General features: G+C 44.8%; 1 protein-coding gene across 3 annotated transcripts in view; it reads left to right on the forward strand.

The window, feature by feature from the left end:
* The window catches only part of MME (membrane metalloendopeptidase), a 72,982-nt gene that overhangs the window by 30,554 nt on the left and 23,470 nt on the right, over positions 1–18,958 (forward strand). For all 3 annotated transcript variants that reach the window (XM_081862395.1, XM_081862393.1, XM_081862394.1), the window contains exons 9-14: positions 2,227–2,361; positions 3,883–3,984; positions 6,834–6,970; positions 7,077–7,170; positions 14,670–14,798; positions 18,242–18,340. In XM_081862395.1, coding sequence (XP_081718521.1) covers positions 2,227–2,361; positions 3,883–3,984; positions 6,834–6,970; positions 7,077–7,170; positions 14,670–14,798; positions 18,242–18,340 — 696 coding nt within the window. The remainder of the gene's footprint in view (positions 1–2,226; positions 2,362–3,882; positions 3,985–6,833; positions 6,971–7,076; positions 7,171–14,669; positions 14,799–18,241; positions 18,341–18,958) is intronic.

Here is an 18,958-nt window from a genome sequence, read left to right on the forward strand (position 1 = left end):
GATCTCCTACAGCTCTCTCTTGAAAAGAGAGGCTCCAAAAACTGCTCGCTTCCTAACTAATTCCGAAGCCTCACTGAGGCTAATATGCCTGTAGTGTCCTAGTTTCTTTATATCTTAATTCCTTCTGTATTTAAAATGAAATTGTCCCACCACATCTTGAAATTCTTTACGTTCATATTGTCACATCAAGTTATGCCCTTTTGACACCTGGCACAGGAAATTCAATTCATTCACATGGGCCCCATTGTGCAGGAACCTACCCTGCATATGGATGAGAAGTGAGCCTGCATATGAGCCAGCACCCAGTGTGGTGGAATTGGTTGTGCTGACCTAAATCTGCCTCTCTTCTGCTAGTCAGTGTAGATAATGCTGAGCTAGATTGGCCAATGGTCTGACTCAACAGAAGGCAGCTTCCTATGCTCACTTTGAGAGTAGAATCTTTGATAAGAAGCAGAACATCCATCACAGGCACTGCTAGCCCAAGTCATTCTGATGCCTGAGTCCAAGGGCAAGATAGCACCCTTTAATTTCACATGTAGAATCCAACTGGACCCACAGTTCAGTTGTACTTCAGCACTGGTGATGGGACAGCACCTCCCATCATTCTGCCTCATGGTAGGGCCGGCTCCGATCACAGAACTTCCTACAGATACATGAAGAAGATACACTGGTTATTTGACTACACAGGAATCATTGTTCCTGTAATGAGTATATGATATCAGCTCATCCGCTTGATGCCGCAGTCTAGAAACCACAGTTTCAGAAACTCTAATTAAGTAAGCTGCTTAGGAAATCTGCAATTTATGCAGTAGGTTTTAAGTATACATTAGGAAATATGTAATTATGCTCATAAGGAAGGACTGGTACAGCATTGTGATTGGTCTTAATTAGAGACATATAACCATTTGCCAGTTGGGTTTGTTATTATTGTTAACATTATTTTGACATGGATTGTTGTGAGTCCCTCCCACTCACACCCTGAGCTAACTATTCCTTTTCCTTTTCAATAATAGTAATTTAACAAAGCTGTGACTGTTTAAAAAGATAATGCACAAGGGAAAATAAAACAGGGTGCATGTAAAAGAAATTATTGTTCAGGGAAAGGGTAAAATAAAGTAGAATGGCACAGAATACTGAGAGTCAAACCAGATGTCATGTTAATCCTGCCATGGGAAGTTGGACTTCCCATTCACTCAGATGGGAGTTTTTTTCTCTCCTGCAAATTGAATGCACAAGAGGCCTGATTCTACTCAGGATCACAGTAGGGGACAAACGGCTAAAGTCCCTTAGGCCAGGATCCTGATCCATATTGTGCCCCCTTTCACTGGCTATTTCTACAAGAAAAATCCTGGACTTAAGAACAAATGTCATGATTAGCATCACATCTAGTTCAGTCCTCAATACAGACTTGTGGAGACAGCAGCATCCCTAAAGCACATTCTCTCCTCCCCCATTGTATGTAAGTTCACTTACCCACAAATGGGACATCACCAGATTGTGCATTTCCCCATCCTATTTAATTAAATGAATGTAAACTGCTGGTGGTTAATTTGGGCACATTGTGTTCTTGCGCCTTTAGTCTCATACTTGTCTTTTAATGGTAGAATCACAGAACCTTAGAGTTGGAATGAACTGCAAGAATCATCTAGTCCAACCCCCTGCAATGCAGAAATCTCAGCTAAAGCATCCATGAGAGATGACCATCCAACTGCTGCTTAAAAACCACCAAGGAAGGAGAGTCCACCCCCTCTCGTGGGAGTCTGTTCCACTGCTGAACAGCTCTTACGATCAGAAAGCTTTTTCCAAATGTTTAGTCGGACTCTCATTTCTTGTAACATGATCTGCACTGAGCTAGGTTGGATAGATTGTTATTTTTTATGCTTGTTTTTCGTATTTTGCAGAGCACTTAAAAAAAAAGTTGGAGAGTATTGGGACTGGAGAGAAAAAAATGTGGTGGGGTGTTTTGTTTTGTTTTTTGCACAACAGCTGCCACTGTTGGAGACATTCAACACAATTCATGGGAAATGTGGAGAATCCAATACAGGCATGCTGGTTTGGGTGGCAGCCCCAGGCCAAGTTTATTTCTGCCCTAAGCTGCAAGAAAAAGACAATGCCTACATCGCACAAGTATCAACTTGACTGTTCTGCATAACATCCAACATGCATTTGCAAAAGTGTTTTGTTTTTTTCTTTCCCTTCCTCCTAACCTCCCCTTCCCCTTCACAGGCATGTTCAGCCTATGTTGAGTTCATGATTTCTGTAGCAAAGCTGATCCGCCAGGAAAGAGGTCTTACGATCAACGAGAACCAAATTTCCACAGAAATGAACAAAGTTATGGATCTGGAGAAGGAGATTGCAAATGTAAATAAGCTCTTCTGTTTTCATGCACACAATTAACTGTTTTCGTGCACAATTAACTGTTTTCATGCACACAAAATGTTTAGGGGGGGGGATCTTAAGCTGTTCTTGGAGGGTCACCCAACCCACTGGAACTGATTTTCAAGGAGAAGGCGAGATTGGTCAAAATACCCTCCCCACCTTTTTTTGCTAGTGGAGCTGATGAAAAGCCCTTCTTTAATGGAAGGACACAATTAGATTCAGCCCTTTTCCTTCTCCTTCTACAAACGGATACAATCAGTGGTGCACACTATGGATCTAATGGTCTTATGTGGGGTTGGGTGGCTCCTTCTTTAGATGATAACATGTATTGGTTCACTCATTTCAAACTGAAAACCCAACCCTGCTGATTCTGTTTCATGGGCATTTTGACTTCTGTCCCAAAGTCATGCCTTGATGACACCTCTGTGTGGGGTGTGAAACACAGAACAGTCAAATACAACATTCCTAGAGTGGACATGTTTAGACATGAAGAGGGATGTTTGTCCAGCCAGTAGATAAACTTCCTGTTTCCTCCTGTGCTGGGACAAACTTCCTCTACATGTGACCGGAGATGGGCGTGACCTCACCTGTGCAGGTAACAAAAGCACAGGACTGGCCACCACATCTCTCTCTTCTCCATTTTACTTTAATCAAAGAAGCATCAGCCTGAGATGCTTCCGGCCAAGAGAGGACAAAGGAACTATCTCCCTATGGGATAGATTCCAAGTGTATATATTTTGTAACTTAAGTCTGACTTCTGGGATCCATCTGAGTACAGAACGTGTGAGTAAACTCTTTTATACTTTTATATAAGACTGTGTTGTGTCTATTCCTTTTAGGAGGGAATAAAGGGGAATTACCAGGAAACTTATTTTAGAGGCTTCAGCAAGCCTGGCAAAACATTATCTGCTGTGTAAGTTTAAAAAAAGGAGGGTGTTACTCTGCTAAATTGTAGAACTTGTTAACACAAGTTGGGAATGATATAATTAAACAATATATCCTCTCCTGCCTCCCTGAACATTCCCACTCAGAAGAAGAAGAAGAAGAAGAAGAAGAAGAAGAAGAAGAAGAATTGTATACTTGCTTTAGTATACTGAAGATGCTCACAGCTACCACATGGGATGGGAGGGCAGAACAGGTGGCTAAGTGGGGGAGAAGATAATTTCCTTGCGGCGATTGTCTCTCTGGGCTCCTGGAGACAGCATCCTCCTATGTTCTCAGGGATGTAGCTTACAACTGAGAGCCTAGTTAAACAGATCAAGGGGGAAAGAGGCAGATAACTTTTCAGGATATCTATTTTTCAACAACATCATTTGACTGATAGAATTAGCTAGCTATGTGATTTCTGATTTCTGCCATATTTTAACAAGACAGCTTAAGCACATTCAGTTATATGACTTTAGAGATCTTGGTGCCTATTTGTTTGATGCTTCTCTGTGTCTCTGTTTTTGCTGCTGCTTCCTCAAAGAATCTCCTCTGTCTCCTGCTAATTTGTTTTTCTAGGCTACAACCAAAACTGATGATAGAACTGACCCTCTCCTGCTGTACAATAAAATGACACTCGCCAATGTCCAGAAGAACTTCACTTTTGAAGTTAATAACCAGGTAAAAGATCAATAACAGGTTTTTTCACCTTCAGTGACTGGCTGTAATCAATGCAGTTGTGTGACATGAACTCATCTTTTGAACTGAAAATGATGACCTAAATTTGTCAGCCTGTTGTATTCTGCCGTGAAAGCAAGAAAAAAGACAACAAAGGTCCTGATCCAATGGTGTGCATGGGGTGCCCTTTGAAACAATTGATGATCGTGCTAAATAGTCAGAAGTGGCTTGTCCAGCAAGGCAGGGCTGCAGTGATGGTTTCCCAGCTGCAGCATGGCTGCTTCTTCCTAGAAATGAAGTGGTGCTGAGGTTAAGGCTGTGCAGAGCCAGTCCAGTGATTTCAATGGCACACTCATGCAGCCCCAACCTCGCCACAGCATCATATCTCTGGAAAGTGGGAGCAGGTTTCTTCACTGGAACTTATGGGATCTAAGACATACAAGCATCAAGCCAGATTAAGAATGGCTGAAGCCTTGGAACTAAGCTAATTAATGAGGCTCTTTCGGCATGTATATCTCGCTGTGTAGATCAGGATCCACAGAAAATATATCAAGTGTTTCATGCTTGTTGACAGCTAGACAAAGTTTACTGGTAGGGATTGCCAAAATCTATCAAAAATGGTTGAAGTCTAGCATATATTTATATTTTTAAACCACAGAGCCTAGGGCTTGCTGATCTGAAGGTCGGCGGTTCGAATCCTCACGACAGGGTGAGCTCCCGTTGCTCGGTCCCTGCTCCTGCCAACCTAGCAGTTCGAAAGCACGTCAAAGTGCAAGTAGATAAATAGGTACCACTCCGGCGGGAAGGTAAACAGCGTTTCCGTGGGCTGATCTGGTTCGCCAGAAGCGGCTTAGTCATGCTGGCCATGGAAGCTGTATGCTGGCTCGCTCAGCCAGTAAAGCAAGATGAGCGCCACAACCCCAGAGTCAGCCATGACTGGACCTAATGGTCAGGGGTCCCTTTACCTTTACCTTTTCCCGTTTATCTAATATGCATTAAGTAAAGATGATTAATGTGACACTTTCTGTAAGTCCAAAGGCTGAGGTCCTTGGCCTTTGTGATCTATTTATAAGCCTGTCAGTTGATTAAGGGACTTTTGTGTCGGCAAACTTGCCTTTCAACCTATTAATGGTTTGGTTTGGTTTGTTATGTGTTTATATGCAAGGGGAGGGAGAGACATTTAATCAAAAATAGAGAAAATATAAAACAAAACTAATATTTCATGGGTCTTGGGCATATTACAATACTACCTGCCAGTACAACTGTGTGGCCCCAACTTTGCTGCCACTCCATTCTGGTTTTTTTTTTTTTAATGATATTTATTCAAATTTTCAAAAATACAAAAAGAAAAATCAGGAAAAAAGAAAGAAAAAACATCAACATCAAAATCACATAATAATAATTAAAAAAGGAAAAAGAAACAAAAAGAAACTATAAATTCAAATTTACATCCTTTCATTGTCTTGTGTCTTAGACCTCCTCACGCCTCCCTTTTTGTATTCCAATTTATTGATTATTTCAGCAAATTCTTCCCATGCTTTTCAATTATTATTTAGATGATTTATCTAACAATCTATCTCAATTTACCATTATTATCTTTAACTTTATCTTCCCTCAAACCCATATACTTTTAAATTTTAGAATTTAAACCATATTTGTACTTAACACCTTCAAATCTTCTGCTAAAGCCAATTAAATCCTTTCCAGCACAATCTATTATTTCATTAATATTACTCAGACTGCCACTCCATTCTGGCCACATCCAGGAAACCAACAGTGACTTTGGGGAAGGGAGGGTGGCAAGCTAAGCAGATTCATCAGATCAGGTTTGGAACTGAAATGAATTCTTATCCCTCAAAAACATCAATATTCCACATCAGCAACAGTTAGCATCTAATAGCTGAATAGCAATCTGTATTTGGCAGTATACACAGCTATCATGTAGTAGTCAACATTGGACATGACATTTGCAATAATGTTCAGTAAATTTCATCACTTCTTTTACCATTTGGAGGGGAAATTGTAAACATGTTAACAGTCAAATATGATTTTTTTGTGCCAAATTCCAGTTCTCAAATTCAAATATCAAATCCTAAAAGAAAAAAAGAAATATAAAATTGCATCCAATGTTGATTTTAAAAAAATTAATAATAATTGGTTTGAATCAGGGCGCCAAAATCAACTATGGTTGGCTCATGTCCAGCAAGTCCCTTTGATTATCAAGAGAGTTATCACAACATAAGGGCACTTAGGATTGTTTTACAGCTCATTAACCTTAATTGGAATGAATTCAGCTTAGTTTATTGCCTGTTGACCAAGAGATTTCAAGACACATTACTGGACAGAGGTTTGTTGTTATCTACCAAATGGGCTCCCCCCCCCCTTGTTATCTATGAGGAATTTGTTTACAGCAGCAGTCTGGCTGTGGAGAGCCAAAAGGCAACAGGCAAAAGCGAATGGCACTTTTCATAAATGATGAGGACAGTTTTAATGGGCCAGCACTGTTTCCTTTTAAAAATTGTTGCTTTTTCAAAATTTCAATTTTTATATAATATACTTCTGATTTTTACTAGATTTCCCACCCCAATATATAATATTAGCTTGCTATTATAGTTGTGGCAAGCTATTTTTGCTTGTGAGCCATCCTACGTGAGGTTGGCAAGATGTAAATCCAATATATAATTAAGGAATACAGAACACAACAGACATATGCATGTCTACTTAGAAAAAAAGTCTCAATGTGTTCAATGATACTTACTTCCAAATGAGTGTACAGTGGTACCTCGTACCTTACGCTTTTGTTCACATGTCATAAGTTGAACCTACTTAAAATGCATGCATTTTTCTTCCAGCAATTCAACTGGTTAACATTCATAAACCATATCATGTCAACTGTGCAAATTAATATTGGCGAAACTGAAGATGTGGTTGTTTATGCTCCAGACTATCTCAACAAGCTAAAAGCTATCCTTAATAAATACTCTCCCAGGTATGTATGCAAGATACAGTTTAAAGTTTTGCTTTTTACATTGCTAATACGTTCCACTGTTTAAAAAGAAAAGTCACCAGATTCTACTTCTTGTTTTATCATTTAGAGAAATTCAGAACTACATGAGCTGGCGATACATAATGGATATGGTAAACACTCTAAGTCGTAACTACAGGGACACAAGGAATAATTTCCGTAAGGTGCAGAAATTAATATTTTGTTTTATATTTAACATTTAAGATTTGCAGTGTCTAAACCATGGGTAGACAAACAGTACTTCTGTCTTGTCAGGATTCAGCCTCAATCTGTTAGCTGCCATGCATCCTCCAACCGCCTCCAGACACTCACACAGGACCTTCACTGCCTTCACTGGTTCTGATTTGAAAGAGAGGTAGAGCTAGGTATCATTCACATACTGATGAACACCCAACCCAAACCCCCTGATGATCTCTCCCAACGACTGAATGTAGATGTTGAAAAACATGGGGAAGAAGACAGAACCCTGAGGCACCCCACAAGTGAGAGCCCAGGGGTCTGAATACTTATCCCCCCCCACTTTCTTTCTTTTTTTTCTTTTTCTTTTTTTTTTGCCTTGGATGTCAATAGGTAAGATGGGAGCAAGATCTCTCCAGTATGACACACTGGTCTCACCAGCATCCCAGTGCAGTACATGGAACCACAGAACAGGCTGCCATGTTACATGCTACCCATGTCCAATGAGCCTCACACAGGGGTGTGACAAATGATCCCAAAGCATGTGGGGTTTCCAGCAAGGCAAAATAGGGTACATCAGGAGTAGGGAACCTGTGGCTCACCAGATGTTGGGGGGGTATTTCAGCTCCCATCAGCTCCAGTGAGTATGGCCAACGATCAGAGGTGATGGGAGTTGTAGTCCAGAAACATCAGCAGGGTGACCAGTTCCCTACCCATACAATACAGGCTGCAAATCATCTGGCTCTCTCGTCAAAAGGAGATGTAAACACTGCATCTAATGTGAGTTTTTAAAATGCCCCTTGGGTCAACATAACGCTTTTGTTTTGCTACTGCTTGTTGAATTTGGTCACGATTTCTATTTTGATGGTAAGCTGCCTTGGTTTTGAGTTTTAATTTTGCTGCGATACTTGTTGTTGTTTTTAATATTTTTTATTAAGGATTTTCTTGTTTTACAGAAGTGTAGTGCCTCGTTTTTTGTTTTTTCCCCCCTTCTTCTTCCATGTAACGTTTTTACAAATCCGTTTCATTTGTTGAGGCATTAGGGGGAGAAGAAAACAGAAAGAAAAAAGAAAGGGGGGTGGGGTCGGGTGGCGGTGTTTCTGTTATGTTTAATGTATGTAGAGTTTGGTGTCAGCGTTGCTTGTGTTGTTCACTTGTGTTCCTTTGGTGGTGAGAGAGGTTGGGGTTGGCTTAGGGTGTGATTGTTTGCTTGTGATTGGCTGTGGTGATCTTTGTTTTCGTGTGTGAGTGAGGTGGGTGGGTGTTTTGGATCAGGTTAGCCATATTGATTTGTATGCTGTTGGTGGATTATTGTCATTGTCCTGTTGGGCTGTGTATGTGATAAAGGGGAGCCATACCGGGGTGAAGGCGTCTTCTTCTGTTTGGCCCCCCCCCCCACTTTCTGAACATGGCCCAGGGAAAAGGAGCGGAGCCACTGTATAACAGTGCCCCCAGCTCCCAGCCCCTCTAGACGGTCCAGAAGGATGTTATGGTTGATGGTGTCAAACGCCACTGAGAGATCCAGCAGAACTAGGAAACAGCTCTCACCTTTGTCCCTAGCCCACAGGAGATCATCAACCTGTGCGACCAAGGCAGTTCCAGTCCCATGACGAGGCCTGAATCCCGACTGGAAGGGATCCAAATGGTCCACTTCTTCCAGACGTGCCTGGAGTTGTTCAGCAACCGCTCGCTCAATCACCTTGCCCAAGAATGGAAAATCTGAGACTGAGCGATAGTTGGCCATATTGGCCGCATCTAAAGATGGTTTTTTAAGAAGCAGTCTTCACTTAAGGATATCAGAAATGCCTCTGCCCAAGATCCTGAAGAGCCAATGTCAGTGTAGACCAGTGTTTCCCAACCTTTTTTGGGCAAAGGCACACTTGTTTCATGAAAAAAATCTTGAGGCACACCACCATTAGAAAATGTTTAAAAAATCAACTCTGTGCCTATATTGACTATATATAAAGTAACTCTCTTTAATAGGCATCAAATAAACACAAAGAAAGTACCGTATTTTTCACCCCATAGGACGCACTTTTTCCCCTCCAAAAATAAAGGGGAAATGTGTGTGCGTCCTATGGGGCGAATGCAGGCTTTCGTTGAAGCCTGGAGAGCAAGAGGCATCGGTGCGCACTGACCCCTCTTGCTCTCCAGGCTTCAGGAAGCTGTCCGCAAGCCTTGCGCGCCCGGCAGGAGCTCCCACCCAGCGCGCAAGGCTTGGGGCGGCAGCCTGTTGCCCGAAGCACAGGGAGCCCTCCGGAGGGCTCCCCGTGCTTCGGGCGAGTGTCTGCAAGGCTTGCGCGCCCGGCGGGAGCTCCCGCCAGGCGCGCAAGGCTTGGGGCGGCAGCCTGTTGCCCGAAGCACAGGGAGCCCTCCGGAGGGCTCCCCGTGCTTCGGGCGAGTGTCTGCAAGCCTTGCGCGCCCGGCAGGAGCTCCCGCCAGGCGCGCAAGGCTTGGGGCGGCAGCCTGTTGCCCGAAGCACAGGGAGCCCTCCGGAGGGCTCCCCGTGCTTCGGGCGAGTGTCTGCAAGCCTTGCGCGCCCGGCAGGAGCTCCCGCCAGGCGCGCAAGGCTTGGGGCGGCAGCCTGTTGCCCGAAGCACGCGGAGCCCTCCGGAGGGCTCCCCGTGCTTCGGGCGAGTGTTTGCAAGCCTTGCGCGCCCGGCAGGAGCTCCCGCTGGGCGCGCGAGGCTTGGGGCGGCAGCCTGTTGCCCGAAGCACGCGGAGCCCTCCGGAGGGCTCCCCGTGCTTCGGGCGAGTGTCTGCAAGCCTTGCGCGCCCGGCAGGAGCTCCCGCCAGGCGCGCAAGGCTTGGGGCGGCAGCCTGTTGCCCGAAGCACGCGGAGCCCTCCGGAGGGCTCCCCGTGCTTCGGGCGAGTGTCTGCAAGCCTTGCGCGCCCGGCAGGAGCTCCCGCCAGGCGCGCAAGGCTTGGGGCGGCAGCCTGTTGCCCGAAGCACGCGGAGCCCTCCGGAGGGCTCCCCGTGCTTCGGGCGAGTGTCTGCAAGCCTTGCGCGCCCGGCAGGAGCTCCCGCCAGGCGCGCAAGGCTTGGGGCGGCAGCCTGTTGCCCGAAGCACGTGGAGCCCTCCGGAGGGTGCCCCGTGCTTCGGCGAGTGTCTGCAAGCCTTGCGCGCCCGGCAGGAGCTCCCGCCAGGCGCGCAAGGCTTGGGGCGGCAGCCTGTTGCCCGAAGCACGCGGAGCCCTCCGGAGGGCTCCCCGTGCTTCGGGCGAGTGTCTGCAAGCCTTGCGCGCCCGGCAGGAGCTCCCGCTGGGCGCGCAAGGCTTGGGGCGGCAGCCTGTTGCCCGAAGCACGGGGAGCCCTCCGGAGGGCTCCCCGTGCTTCGGGCGAGTGTCTGCAAGCCTTGCGCGCCCGGCAGGAGCTCCCGCTGGGCGCGCGAGGCTTGGGGCGGCGGCACGGGGCGGCCGGCCGAAGCGAGCGGCGATGGGATTTGGGAGGGAGCTCGCTCGCCGCCCCGCGTGTGCTCGCCGCCGCCGCCGCCCCGCCTCTCGCCCGCCTCCCTCCCACGGCACACTAGTGTGCCGCGGAACACCGGTTGGGAAACACTGGTGTAGACAATGCCAAGCTAGATGATTCAGTAAGAGAGCATTTTAGGTGTTCATAAAGTGTATTGCTGGCATAAACAAGCATCTGCATTCATACCACTTGCTGGTAATGCAACCAGGTCTATGCAGATCAAACCTAATATAAAATGACACCATTGGCTGTCTTGTTTCCTTTTGGGCCCAATGCACACTGCAGCTATTTGTCTTTAAAGCCTAAATGGCTTGGGTCCCAAATACCTGAAGGGAGCACCTGTCCTCATGTAAATGCACATTTTTGAAAAAACAAAACAAAACAAAACATCACATCCCTATCTATGCTCTGGCACATATAAATCTGAGCGCAACAAAAACTGCATTGGGACAGGCATGTGGAATTGATACGGGTGAGCCAATATTTAGAAAACAGATTTTAAAATGTTCTCTGAAATCCCAAGGATTTCAGAGGTGTCCTCCTGTTCACCTAAACAGCTCTTGCAAATCACTCCAGGGAAAAAGCAGGCAATTGTTTGTTTACCTTGCCTTTTCTCCAAGAAGCTCAAGAGGCATGAGGTTTATATAAGTCCAACTTGTCCTCTTCTTGAACTGGATAAACAGGTTTCAGAATCTATAGAGGTGAAAGTACATGTGATTGTTGGGGGTGCCCAGACATTGGCTAGATGGGGACGGGCAAAAGCTGAGCTGTGGAAATGTCATTGTGATTAGGAGTCATGGAGTTGGGCCAGCACATCTCTAGAAGGAAAGAAAGGTCAGTATAGCTGGATAAACAAAGGCAGAGCCAGAAAACTCATATGCAATTTCTCTTCTGAAAAATGCACTGTCATTGGATTGGGACCATGCATGTTTTCAGACAGTGTATACAGAGCGGTAAATGTTACCTCTAATACAGCCTTCCCCAACCTCTTGTCCCAGGCTGAAGAAAGTTGCTCCACTAGTTCTCTGTCCAGCAAACTGGAGTTTATTTTGTTCTTCTTTAAACAGGAGATTGCACCCATAGGAGAAATGTGCATGGTGTGTGTGTGTGTCCACTGTAGTCTGTGTTTTCAATGGCCACTAGTGAATTGACCATAGCAGATGGGTGCTGCTTATATTATGTATTCGATTTCTAGCTTGCTACTCCATCTTTAAGAAAAAGTGCCCAAGGAAGTTAATGAAACATAGAAATACCAAATCCATCATCACTATATGCTGCATTGTGTTACAAACACAGGGCACAATCCAACCAAAGTTAAGTCCCATTGATTTCAGCGGGGAAGCGTACATGAGCCGAGTTGTCCTCTTGAAATAAGTAGGCCAAAAGGAGCTTAACTTTGGCTGGATTGCAGCCCATGTTGTCCTTATTTCGGGATCTGAGTTGTCTATATGAGTGTTTGTAGGTGTGAAACAAATTAGAAGTCGAAAGATGGCCCCACTCTGTTCAGATATTCCTTTGCAGCGCTAAATGACAGGCCCATTGAAAAGAAAAGTGGGGGGGGGGAAAGTTCTGAAACAATGCAGTCTGCAAGGGAGTTAGACTAGAGGCAGGCTGTTCTTTTCTTCCAGTTTTACTGATAACGCCTCCTCTCTGCCTTGTTCTTTATGCACTTATTAGGATCGAAAACAACCTATTTTTCCCCAGCGCCTTTAATTTCGTCCAAAGGGTGGAATTCATAAATGATTACTTAGAACTTCAGACACAAGGTCAAGTGAACTGGCAACTGTGGAGAAAGATACAGAAATAACTATTTCAGTAGTGAGGAAAAATGACATCATTTTTGCATCCTTGCTAGCTTAATTCACTGTCCACACACTAAACTGTAAGCCAGGCATGGGCAATGACCAATTGCTGTTAGACTGCAGCTCCCATCATCGCAGGCCATTGGCCATGCCAAATGGGGTGAACAGTTTTCTCAGCACAGGCCATGTTACCCCCATATAGCACTGGATATATTCATATGGAAAGATTCTACCGTGATCCATGAAGGTTTTTTGAAATGCACAGGTTGTTGGCAACATGTGTGGCTAATAAAGTAGGCTCCCCAACACACACTTTTGGTGCTGTGCCATGGGTGGTAGTGGCAGCAGAATGAACGCTAACGCCTCCAATTGTGGGCGCACTTTGTGGGACCGCGCACAGCACCCCTGAGCCACATGAGACTTACCAGCTGGTTGTGCTGGCCCGCCTTCCTGACGTCGCAGTCATTGGGGGTTCCCGCCAAACCCCGGTTCAAATAATCCAATCAGTGGCTTTGGTGAAGGCGGGGCCAGCCGAGCAGACCACAAGTGAGCAGGCTTCAGAATCACTCTGTATCCAAGCAGAAATAAGCAATAGAATTCCAAGAGTTCCCTCATACACTGTTTCAAGGTCTTGTGGCGAAACCGGACCCCAAAGAATGTTTTTTCTTTTGACAGCACACTGATGTGGTAGGAGATAATGGGACCTTAAGAGTTATTGTGGGCTACAGTTGAAAACAAAGCAATGAATGGATTCACGTTTGTTTGTCTTAAAATTAAAAACTGGTGAATAAAAACTGCATTCCAGAACGTAACCATGAAATCTTCTACACTGCTATCACCCCAAAGCCAGTGTCTTTTTGAAGTCAGAATAACTTTGAACTGACCCTTCCGTAATAATATACTTCTTTTCAAAATGTAAAGCAAGAAAACCACTGTGGTGGGCCGTGGAACAAAGAACTCAGCTTGCCAGAAGATTGCTTTGATGCTTACTAGCACGACTGTATCAGATTTCTCTACCATAGCGTAGTTCTTAAGCCTCAGCTTCTTCTCACCTAGTGCAGCAAGGTCACTGAAGGTAGAATCTGCACAGCCCAAGGATACTGCTTTCTTTGCAGGCAATAGAAGGCACATGAAACAGTAGTAAGTTTCACTGAAGCTGCAAAGTTTCATCTAGCTCTAATGGTTTGCATGCAGAGCTGTGAAATTGACTGGGAGCTCTTTCTGCAGGGGAGAGATATGACAGTAATCTGTATGGCACTTTCAAACCGGTTCTTCAGGAAATTCCTCAGCCCACCTGTTGCTGGAGTTTTGAATTTGAGACGAGTTCTGCCCTGCCAGCTTTCTCACAGGAACATATAAACAGATGAAGCTGCCTTATAACGAGACAGGTCATTGGGTCATCTAGCTGTTGTCATGGCACACTCTCCATGACTATGACTCCCATCATCTCCAACCATTTGCCATGCTGGCTACAGTAGAGTTGGAATCCAGCCATGTTTGGAGGGCACCACAATGAATACTCCTGGTCTACAATGACTGGTAGTGGCTCTCTAGGGTTTCAGACAGAGGACCTGTCCAGCCCTACGTGGAGATGTTGGGGGTTGAACCTTGGACCTTCTGCATGCAAAACCACTGCTCTTCCACTGAACTACCTGCCCCCAGCATCCTTAAAGGACACCAAAGGGAAAGGAAGGAACTCCTGTTGTATCAAAAAGTAGTACGCAACGAACACAGGCAAAGCCAGCTGTTCTGCAGCAGTCTAGGTCACTTTGATTTTCATAGGGCTCATTCCCTATAGGATGCAGCCTTGAATGAATGGTGTCTCCACACTGGGCCCTCCATATTACCCAGAAAGTGGGTTTATATCCAGAAGAGGCTCGCTGGTTGGGGCAGAGCCACTGCTTTAGCTTTCCCACAGGTGGGTCACTGTCACTTACTGAGAAGAGGAGGAGGAGGAAGAGGAGGTGGTGGCCAAGTGGGAGGTGCAGTGCTAATGCAATGGCAGGAGCAGCAGATGGGCGGGAGAACATTTCAGAGCTGCAGACATGAAGACGCAGAGAGAGTTGCATGGGCTCACTTAACCTGTGTTCCTGTTTAAATATCACTTAATGTCTATTAACACCAAGCCCTCGAGATTAATTGAAAGCACCTAGTGATGCTACGAAGTCTCTCCTCTTGCTTGTCACTAATTTCTCAAATGCTTATGCTTAACAGGTGCTTTACGGCACAACCTCGGATCCTGCTGTCTGGCGCCGTTGCGCAAACTATGTCAATGGCAACATGGAGAATGCTGTGGGAAGGCTGTATGTACAAGAAGCATTTGCTGGAGACAGTAAACACGTGGTAACACTCTTAGATCATTAACTGATTATTTATTTACTGGGTATTTAAACAGACATTCGCTTTGGATTATTGGTGGGAATGGCAAAAGCAGTGATGTTGTTGCAGCACAAAATACTTCAAGCCACTTTTCCCCCCTAGTGCAGTGGTGAATGAGGGTGAAGTCGTAAGAGATCACTCTCTCTGTAGGACAGAATTCTGGTGCCAAAAGCAGAGATGAAACTTTACATCTCCCACACTGAGGTTTGTTTTTTTTTTGAAAAGTAGGCTTAAGAAGCTGGAAGAGACATCTTTTGGCAGACAGGCTGATATGGGATTATGTGTCTCTTCCTGGACTGTAAGCCAAGATATTAGCTAATGATGCAGATTAGAAGTCCTTGCATGTTGTAGAGTGAAGGTGCTAAAGAACAGTAGATTACAGGAAAGAAAATTCAGTTTAATGCACTTTGCTGAAATTGGGGAGGGGTGTGTTAATCGACCCCCCCCATCTTAGAATAGATTTCCAAATACCATTTTATTTTTATTTTGTCTAATGCTTCAAAAGAAACCATTGGGGTTTGCAGCCTTCTCCTCAGGAGCAGTGGCCAAAACATGCCAATAAGAAAAATGTATCCCAAGCTAATCATGGTTCCTCATATAATTACAATTGCCCTGGATCTGTGTATCCGCGAAAGAAATGGTGATCTACAGAGCTCTGTCTTCTTCCTGCTGAACAGATGGTCAATGGAAGATGGGAAGTTTACTCCCACAACTTGGGGTGGGGGTGTCTCCATAAGCCGAGCAGCAGGTATTGCCATCTGGCACTGTACCTATGAGTTTGTGGCTGGAAGGATTATATTGATTATATCGGCTTCCTGATGCAGGCAGTTACCCCTCCACCCATCTTATGGTGGGTGAATCGCCTGCATTCAGAGTATTCCTTGCTGGACTGGAGTTTGGTGAATGTGTTCCATCTTCACAAATTTCAGCAACCAGTTAAATGACTTGCCAAAGACTGGAATCTATACAACGGGCATACATACACCTAGAGAAAGGCAAGCCACAAAGGTGATTAAAAAACACCTTTGTATACATGCTGCAGGACCGGATTTGGGTTTGATGAGGCCCTAAGCTACTGAAAGTAATGGGGCCCTTTATATGTCCAGCTGTCCTTTTGTCAGCAACAAATTGTCGCTGCTTTTTTGGGTTGAATATATGCTATATGGTAATTCGTGGACCTAATAGGTATCTAAAGCCATTAGCACATAACAAAATATGAATTTTATCAAAGTAATGGTTACAGATAGGTAGCCGTGTTGGTCTGCCATAGTCAAAACAAAATAAAAAAATTCCTTCCAGTAGCACCTTAAAGACCAACTAAGTTAGTTCTAGGTATGAGCTTTCGTGTGCATGCACACTTCTTCAGATACACAGTGTGTATCTGAAGAAGTGTGCATGCACACGAAAGCTCATACCTAGAACTAACTTAGTTGGTTTTTAAGGTGCTACTGGAAGGAATTTTTTTATTTTGTTTTGATCAAAGTAATGGTTGAACTAAAATAAAATTAAGAAGTATATTAATAGTGATAGTGGTATTTTAGGGAGCAGGCTAGCAGGTGGGGCCCATTACTTACATCATAGGAGCTTACACAACACAAAACACTGTTGCTGTATGTAGGTTTTATTTTATTTGTTTTTTATCCCATATTTTGGAAATGTACATCCAGTGTCTTTTTTCTTTAAATTTTTTTGGGGGCCCTGAGAGAGTGGGGCCCTAAGCTATAGCTTGTTTAGCTTATACGTAAATCCGGCACTGCGTGCATGTGTGCCCCAAAGCACACATGTGTGGCTGATAAAGTGGGCTCCACACAAACACACTTTTGGTGCTGTGCCAGGGTATACATGTCTCATTATTAGTCTGTTGCAGAGTGAGGTGTCCCCGGGTTTACCATATGAAGCAGCTCAAGAAGGACTGGTGATTATATTTTCATAAAGGAGACTTGGAGGGTCACTTAGGACCAAACTAGATGTAACTCCAATCCTGAGAATGCATATATTGTTGCATTAATAGCAGCTGTGGGGCACCCTAAGCAGCTTTGCAAATGGTGCCAATGGGGAATTTCTCTTTACATGAAGATGAGAACACAGGAAGATGATTTATACTGAGACAGATAATTGATCCAACCAGCTCAGTGTTGCCCAGTAGTTGTCTGTGTGGTGCCCTGCAGACTCCCATCGTCCCTGACCTTTGACCATGCTGTTAATAGGATAGGAGGTTAATAGGAGGTGGAACCATAGATGTGCACTGCTTTGCACTAACTGGCAGCAGCTCTCTAGGGTTTCAGACACAGAACATTCACAGTCCTACCCAAAGGCACCAGGAAGTGAACCTGGGACCTTCTGCATGCAAAACAGATGCTCTACCATTGAGTTACTGCCCTTCCTAAATACAAATTGTAGCATCGGAATGGTGATTCTAGTCAGGACCACAGCAGGAAGAGAAAGAATTAAGCATCCTCTGCCTGCCCGCCATCACAGTTATGAGGCTCTTCAAGCTTCCCAGCTTGGCTCCTGTTTACATAACCAAAATGTGCACATTATGGGCTTTCATGCGAGTCACATCTAGTTTGGCTCTAAACTACAAGCTGCTAGAGGTTTAATAGTATTCACTTCTCACTAAGGGATACTAGCATCTATGGGACACGGGTAGCGCCATGGTCTAAACCACTGAGCCTCTTGGGCTTGCCGATCGGAAGGTTGGAAGTTCGAATCCACACAATGGGGTGAGCTCCCGTTGCTCTGTCTCAGCTCCTGCCAACCTAGCAGTTTGAAAGCACGCCAGTGCAAGTAGATGAATAGGTACCGCTGCGGCAGAAAGGTAAACAGCAGTTCTGTGCACTCTAGCACTTGTTACAGTCCTCCATGAGCCAGTAGCAGTTTAGTCATGCTGGCCACATGACCTGGAAAGCTGTCTGTGAAAAACACCAGCTGCCTTGGCCTGAAAGCGAGATGAGTGCTGCACCCCATAGTTACCTTTGACTGGACTTAACCATCGAAAGTCCTTTACCTTTTTTGTTACTAGCATCAGTGGTTCTGTTAGGAGGAGGCTAGGACCACAAATTCTCAGCAACCTCACCAAACTCCCCTTTCCAGGAATCTTTATTGGAAGCCATCGCAGATGAGCTAGTATTTAAACCAATATAAGTCTGCAGCATAGATATACCACTATATTTTCATTTGAAGGCATAGAAATGTTTTAAGTAACAAAGGTGTTTTGTTTCCCTTTTGCAATAACTCCACTCCTTTGGCTTTGCCGTAATTTGACCTTGAAAAATAAAAATAGTCGTCGTCGGTCTATTTTGAAAAACAAGAGCCAATGCTTCCATCAGTGGCAACTGGGATGCAACATGCCAGAATGTCACCCATGTATGATAAAAATTGAACGATTTAATCTTGTACATCCTCAGGTGCAAGAGATGATCACTCAGATTCGTGAGGTTTTTATACAAACACTTGATGAGCTCAATTGGATGGATGCAGAAACCAAAAAGAAAGCAGAAGAAAAGGCAAGTTTTTAATTTTTATATACATAAAAAAAAAATAGAATTTGAAATTTGGAGGCCAATGAAAGCCTGTTACTTTCTTTATCCAAAAGAGAAGATCAGAAATAATTCATTGCAAAGAGTGGAAGAGGTAGAACATTCTTCATGTAACACAGGGTTTCCCAAACTTGGGTCTCCAGCTGTTGTTGGACCAACTCCCATCATCCCTAGCTAGTAGGTCCAGTGGTCAGGGCTGATGGGAATTGTAGTCCAAAAACAGCTGGAGACCCAAGTTGTGGAAGCCCTGATGTGACATATGGGCTTATTTCATTGTCATAACAACATAGGAAGCTTCTTCATGCTGGTGCAGCTAGATCAGTATTGTCTGTGTTGACTGCCAGTGACTTCCTTGGGTTTCAGGTAAATTGCTCTCCCAGCCCTTCTTGGGTGATATTATTATTATTACCTGCTCTTCACTAACAGATCCCAGGGCAGGTTTGTTGTTTAGTCGTTTAGTTGTGTCCGACTCTTCGTGACCCCATGGACCAGAGCACGCCAGGCACTCCTGTCTTCCACTGCCTCCCGCAGTTTGATAAGACTCATGTTTGTAGCTTCGAGAACACTGTCCAACCATCTCGTCCT

Source organism: Podarcis erhardii (assembly GCF_964252035.2).
Source record: "Podarcis erhardii genome assembly, chromosome: 5".
Classification (NCBI taxonomy): Eukaryota; Metazoa; Chordata; class Lepidosauria; order Squamata; family Lacertidae; genus Podarcis; species Podarcis erhardii.